This window comes from Larus michahellis, chromosome 2 (genome assembly GCF_964199755.1).
Source record: "Larus michahellis chromosome 2, bLarMic1.1, whole genome shotgun sequence".
NCBI classification, from domain to species: Eukaryota; Metazoa; Chordata; class Aves; order Charadriiformes; family Laridae; genus Larus; species Larus michahellis.
Window position 1 is genome coordinate 30,480,214 of NC_133897.1, and position 7,084 is coordinate 30,487,297.

General features: G+C 42.8%; 1 protein-coding gene across 1 annotated transcript; it reads right to left on the minus strand.

The window, feature by feature from the left end:
* Positions 1 to 1,847: 1,847 nt before the first annotated feature.
* NDUFA4 (NDUFA4 mitochondrial complex associated) lies at positions 1,848 to 5,008 on the minus strand. Its single transcript, XM_074574757.1, has 4 exons — positions 4,868 to 5,008; positions 4,092 to 4,180; positions 3,695 to 3,755; positions 1,848 to 2,068 (listed from the first exon to the last, which is right to left on the minus strand). Exons 1-4 carry the CDS (start codon positions 4,907 to 4,909, stop codon positions 2,012 to 2,014), a joined length of 249 nt encoding a protein of 82 aa, XP_074430858.1. The 5' UTR covers positions 4,910 to 5,008; the 3' UTR covers positions 1,848 to 2,011.
* Between the last annotated feature and the right edge of the window lie 2,076 nt (positions 5,009 to 7,084).

The following is a 7,084-nucleotide window of genomic DNA, read 5'->3' on the forward strand; positions in this document are numbered from 1 at the left end:
GAGAAAGAAACAAAATTCTTATGATGTTTATTACTTTTTAAGTTTGGCAGGTAATGGTGACTATCTTCTGTCACCATTTAAAATAGGACAGAAGGCTATACCCAAAGAAAAGGGAGCAAGTGTCCCCTCAGAATAACTGCCTTGAGAATGAGATATGATGATTTTAACTTAAAAGACTTCAAGTTTTGTGTATTTTCAGCAGCAAGTATGCTGCTGTAAGGAAAGAGGAAGCACAACTGAACGAACTGCCTTTTAGTTTTCTAGTCAATACAGATTTAGAGCTTTAAATAGCTTAAGTTCTTGTTAAATATATTGTGAAATATATCGAGGGCAGACTATTTAAGTGCCTTTATTAAGAAAAACATGAGCCTATACCCTCTTCAGCTGTGACCAAAAGGAACAACCTTGTCTCACCTTACTGAGTATCAGGTTTACTTCCTGGGTATTGGCCTTTCCTAACATCCAGAGAAACCATCTGCACTTGAAGACCACAGCAGGATCACTAAAATCCAAAAGGACTACCCCAACTAGGTACACTTCCCATATTTACTTCTGACATACTTTTAAAATGGAAGAACAAAGTGTTGCAAGAGAGAGATCTATTCCTAAAAATATTTGGATTAAGGTAGCAACCACAGTCCCCAAGGACACTTATAGACTTTGCCCCACCACCATAAACATCGTCTCTGTCAGAACACTCATTTTCTTCCTCCGATTTCGTGAAAGCCTCTCAAACAATCAAGTGAAAACCGCAAGTAAAGCCACCATTTTGGTATATCATGAAACAGAAAACAATCACAACTGCTACCAAATAAATCACATTCAATTGACCTGTAAGATTTTTCCATATAAAATATGAAGCCTTTGCAAGTATTTATTTCTCAGTCTATTACCACAGAATAGTTTTTCTTCTCCAACGGAAGTTCTTGCTGCTCAGTTTCTTTCAATCTATTTCTAACAGCAGCTACGTTTATCTGCATTCTGAGAGTCCATTTTAAGTGTACTGAAATGTATCCAGACAGGAACAGCTGTACTCTGTCAGGTGGTCCAGAATTACATCCCTTATCCAAGGAAATACCAGCTGTTCACAGAAAAGCACAAAGAAAAATCTACCATGTTACAGACTCGCAAAGATACTTTCTTTTTGTCTGCCCATAGCAAGAATGAAGCAAGTATGAGAATTTGCCCTTGCTGAAAGATATTATACATTTTAATCTAATTATTCCTCAAATCCTGTACACTGGTCTGCTTACTGTGCGCTTCCCTTCCTTAAAAGTGTGATCCACAGAAAATCTTAAATATGCTCCTAGCATTTTATTTTTTAAATATTTAAGACTGCCTTCTTGTTTATTAACAAACTACTTAAAATGAAAAAGAAATGAAACCTTTTGCAGAAAGCTTGGGTTTGGTTTTTTTTTTCCCCCCTTGGGTTTGTTTTTTTTCCCCCTTCGCTCCAGCAACATATGACAACATCTGTTGCCTCCCTGCTGGACAAGGACTTGTCAGCATTGACTCGTCTGCTACCAAAACTTCTTAAAGTGGCAAGTAGAAAAATTCATGTGCAATTAAAAAAAAAAAATATATATATGTGTGTGTACGTATATATACATAGATACACACACACATATATAATACATGCTTTCAAATTCTTGCAGTTCATTATACAGCATGAACATGCAATTATTTCTCTAAAATCAACAGATTGAGTAAAAAGCACACCAAGACAACTTTGCTTTCTTGTTGAGGAAACGCGAACTGGCTTTTCGCTTACTATTTGACTGATCATACAACAGACTGTTAATGGGAAGATATTCTCATTTTGCAAAATTAGAGTAAAGAGTAGACACTTCAAGTTTCAGACATTTATTAAGCCTCATCAAAAAACTTCCAAACACATGACCAAGTGCAGAGTGAGGCAGGTTTGATTATTTCCTGGATGATTAAGCATGACAATTGTGCGGACGGCTTCGGGAAGACCTTTCTGTGCAGCTTATGGAGATGAATGTGTTGTTCAGAAGTCAGGACGGTCCTTTTTCAGTCTACTGTAGTCTACGTTAACCGAGTAGAACTAGGAAAGAGAGGGGAAAAAAAAGGAGTAAGTTCGACTACCTATTTTCCATGGTATTTACTAAAAAAGATGAATCATTTGAACTCATTTAGAGCGGTGCTGCAAAAACCAAGTTTGCATCTAGAATTGGAAGGTATGACAAGGAGGAAGGAAAGTAAGAACAGACCCTTTCACACTCTCAGTTTAGATTAATAAAGTTGGATCCCATTACAAGCAACTCAAAACAGCCTAAATAGTCTGTAAATTCATTGCCTCGGTGACTAAAAAGCATATTTTGGCATCCCAGCCTGAGCTGACGTCAAGCATGTGATGCTATAGCTTTTCTTTAAAAGAGAAAGGTAAGAAATTAACTTGATTATTTTTAGTTATGCCCAAATTCAATTTTTTTTAACTTCCTCAGAGAAAACAAAACAGCCTACAGCGCATTCAAATTACAGCTTTCTGTGCAGCTCCTACAGTAATGATCAGGTCTTCAACTCTTTTCTTTGGCAAGACTGAGGAAGTTGGTATAACAAAGAGAAGTTTACAAAAGAAAAACAGTTTCATCAAAAGCTAAAACTTGTTCTATCAGAGCTTTTTACTAAGCAGTCACCTTCAGTTTAGAGCATCTGCCTTTCCATTTCCCACAGTGCAGATTTGGAAAAAAAAATACCCAATGATACACACACCCAAATATGGTAAACCCTGAGGCTGTGTTTGCATGCTAAGACAGAAGGGGAATGCTACACAAGGCATGCACTCTTTAAAAGAATTTGTGCTGCGCACTATGTTGAGTTTGCCTCTTTTAGATATTTAAGAAACAGCAACATTCCAGAAACAGCAATGAAAACAAAGTATTACGTTCCTCCCGGACTTTTAAGGGAACCGCAACTTATTTTATTTTGGAGTGTGGGTTGGTTCTTTTTGCTTATTTCAATTATTTGAACAGTAAGATATGGTACTGAACAGACACCAGCTCTGAAAACATTTTGCTTTTTTAGTAGCTTGAGGATAAACTTAAAATATTCTTAACAGGAATCTACTAAAATACCACTTTAGTAAAACACGATAAAAACATGATTTCTGTAAACTACCAAATGTTTTACACATCTTTGCCTGCTTCCTCATCAGTTAAATGAAATTACTTTAATATTACTGAAAGAATATTTCTATTGCATCCAGTTACTTACAGACAATTGTTTTGTTTTCAATCAACTGCAGAACTGAATTACTGTTTAAGTTAAACACTCAGATTTTCCTGCTTCGCTTCTCATGAGTAAAGGACGACAGTTCAGAGCTTAGAAAGCTTTAGTTCAGAATTTACGAGGTTTTGTCCTTCTCCCTGTAGTTTATTTCTGAGTATTATGAGCTAGTATATTATTTTTCCTGCATATAATTTCTTTTTCTTACAGTGCAATATATACGAATGCTTACACATAGAATTCTTGCAGCCCATTGTCAACTAACTCTAGGAAAGTTTATAATCTCAAACTCAGCTCTCTGTGCTCTGAGTTCTAGGGACAAACGTTGCACAGCAGAGGAAATACAACACTCATTCAGCTACTTTCCAAGATACAAAAAGATCCTAAAGCAGTAGGCTACACCTTTGATATTATGTTTCCTAAAAATCTGTATTTTTCATATTACCTTGTACTGGTCACTGGGAGACAGTTTGTTCCAAGGTTCTGGATTATTTGTCTTGTCCCAGCTGTTGAGAGAAATGCAAGACATGAGAACATATTAAGAGAATCACACTAGCTTTAAAATAAATAACATTCCTATGTGTACTGTGGTTATTAGGCCAAGGAGAGTCACCCATCCAAATAAGCTTCCACAGAAGACGACACAGTCCTTTGCCTGCAGTCTCTAAATATCATGTAGTAAAAAAAAATAATCCCCTAATCAAGAAAATCTCTACACACTCAGTGCCAGTGACATTGGAACAAGACGTTAGGGCCTCCAGAAACATAAAGATCAAGGCAGTGAAGGTTATTTTAATATATGCAGCAAGAGAAGCGGGTGCTGTGAATTGTTTTATACATACCAGACATCAGGGTTGAACATTGCCAAACGCATGAGATACAGGCCTGCACCAACGCCTCCAGATCCGATGATCAAAAACAGAGGGATCAACTAGAATAATGATAAAAAAATTAAATGTCATACCAGTATACAACAGAACAGCATTATTACACAGCATTTCTGACTACAGTAATGACAAACCAAAGAACACACTCACACACTTTGAGCCCTAATGCATGGCCCTCTGAAACCCTGACACAAGCCCCCTGCGTGCAGGACAGCCCTGGGGTCAGAGAGCAACTACCAGCTACCGAGCGGCAGGCATGAAAAAAATACCGTTACATGCGGAACAACCAAACGCCCTGTAACAGCATGTTTCTGAGAAACAAACATTAGTCCCTCCACTGTCCAAAACAGCCCCTGCCACCCCAATCATAAAGTAAAAAAATGGGTGTGGGTGTGTGGCTGTGTGTGTAGGGAAAGAAATGAGCAAGAAGAATGGCAGGGCCACCTTGAGCAAGGCCCACACACACTGGAGGAAAAAGGGACTTGACAGTGTCTGGCCCATCAGCCCCGAGGTGCTCACAGGCCGTCCGCCCCGGCCCACCGAAGGGGCCTGACATCCCGAGGGAAAGAAGATGGAAGAGCGAGGAAGGGGGTGACCGGCAGGGCCGGGGGGGGCGGGGGGGGGAACCGACCGCCGGCAGAGGAAGGCCGCAGGGAGGTGGGGGAGGGCGACCCGCCAAGGCCGAGGGGCCGCCGCCCCCGGGCCACCGGGTCCCGCTGCCGGGTACTCACGCTGGGGTGCTTCTTGGCGTGGGTGACCATCACACGAAACATGGCGGCAGCGGGCGCAGGCGAAGGTCTCGCTCTCCCTCTTTACCAGCCTCCGGAGCCCGTCCTCCCCGTTCAGCTGCCGAGGCCCAATGTCACCCGAGGCCCCCGCCGCGGCAGGTGCCCGGCGCCGCCGCCGCCCGGATGTAGCCGCTCTGCCGTTTGCCTGTTCGCCCTCCGCGGCGGCCGGCGCCCCGTCGCGGCACCCCGCGCCGACACCGCCGAGCGCTCCGGGCTTCGCGACTCCCGCCTCAGCGCTGTCCCCGGCCTACCAGCCGGCAGCGCCGCCCGGGGAGCAGGCACCTGCCGGGGCACCCCGGGCCCGCGCCGCGCCGAGGCCGCCTCGCCCCGCCCCGCCCGCCGCCGAGAGCGCTCTGGGCAGCGCCTGCGCTCAGGGCGGCGGGGTGTGAGGGGCAGTGCGGGGCCGCTTGTTTCCCCTTCTCGGTGCTCCCCTCACACCGCCTTCGGGAAGCCGCCGCAGCCGTCCTGGTGAGCGCCTGCCCGCTCCTCGGTGGGGATGGGGCCTCTTTCATGTCGCACAGGCGAGCCTCCCGCTTTTGCCATCCTCTCCTCAACCTCAAACCTCCTCCTCCGGCAAACCTCACCGCCGAGGTCCGTCCTCACTATCACCCGGGGGTAAAAGTTGAGGGGGTAGTTGAAAGGTGAGGCAGGGGAGTTAGGGTTTCGTTGACTTGAAAAGGATAAAGGAGCGAAATTCATCATAAAAACGCCCAGTTAATTATTCTGCTGCGGTCGGCGTGGCAAAAGCTGGGTGTGTACGCAGCAGCGTTGAGAGACCTTTGATTTTCAAATTTGACATACACATGATACACAATGAAAAAAATTATCTTTGGCAGAGAAGTTTATAGTGAAATGTGACATGTTTTGTCCAAGGTCGGGTTGGATTTCATTATTTTTCTTGTTACGTAATTCTAAATGCGCAACAGTGCTACTTTGTTTATAATACTAAGTGTGTCCAAGTTTGGTCTCAGTTGCTGTATATCTTATTTTGGGAATGTATTGCCATTTTGGGAAAGAATTGGGAATGTAATGCCTATCTTAGGATCACCAGCTGCTTTGATCCATGATTTCATTCACAAAAGGTAACCCAAAATGTAAGTTTGCCCCCAGTCACTAAGAAATTCATTTTTAGGTAGAGGGAATATCAACATGCTACTAACCTAAGACAAAAAAGAGTTCCTTTCTTAGGTTAGAAGCAGAATAACCTTACGTGAATGCTAATGGTTTGTGTGGGTGTATATCAAAGTAAAATTTTGAAGTAAAAAATAATGAAATAGCAGAGAATAAATGTATTTAAGCAAATGGATGTCTTTTATTTCACTTACTAGTTCCACAGACTGGCTTCTGCTTATTTTCAAGCATTGTCTTAAATTGTCTCTTTCACAATAAATTAAAAAAACCCCCAACAACATATTCCTTGCTTATCGTTCCATAATGCAACGTTTTTCAGTTTGCCAGAGCCAGTATAATCTGGCTATCAGATAACCAGGGAGAAGACACAAATGCTGGCAGTTGGCCCTATTTAGTAACTTGTACAGATACAGGCGATAAGTCATTGGATGACACCAGAAAAATTATAACAATGTTTTCTTTGGAGCAACACAATCCTATTACTTGTCTCCCTCACTTGTTTTAAGAGTTGATAAACAGAAAGGGAACATGGGTTAGCGTGCTCCAAGAGTCTTGTTAACCTTCTAACCTTCTTGTTAATCTTCAGTATACATCAAGTGGTGGAGACATTATTTTTCCATTTTTTCCAAAAGGAAAAGAGCAATTTGCTCATGCAGTTAAGAGCTTTGAAAACAAGAGTATCACTGCTATTTCTTTTATAAGAGAGAAACACCCGAAACCTCCAAGAGTGACTTGGAAGGTTACGCTGCTCACCCTCTGCTACAATAGTTGAACTTTTCACCATCTATTTGGATCATGGGAAATACCAGTTGCCAAAGCAGCTGCAGGATGGCCAGGGAGAGGCCAAAGGGTAGATGGACAGACAGTGACCAGGCAGGGCTGTGGAGCAAAACTCGCCTCAGAGTGAAACGGTCTGCTTTCTTCTGCACAGCCGATACAAAGCTAACTGGCAGAAATTCAGAGACTTTGAGGAGCCTGTTTCTATGCTACTCAGGGATACATTATTTCCACTAGGCATGTCTTGAGGAC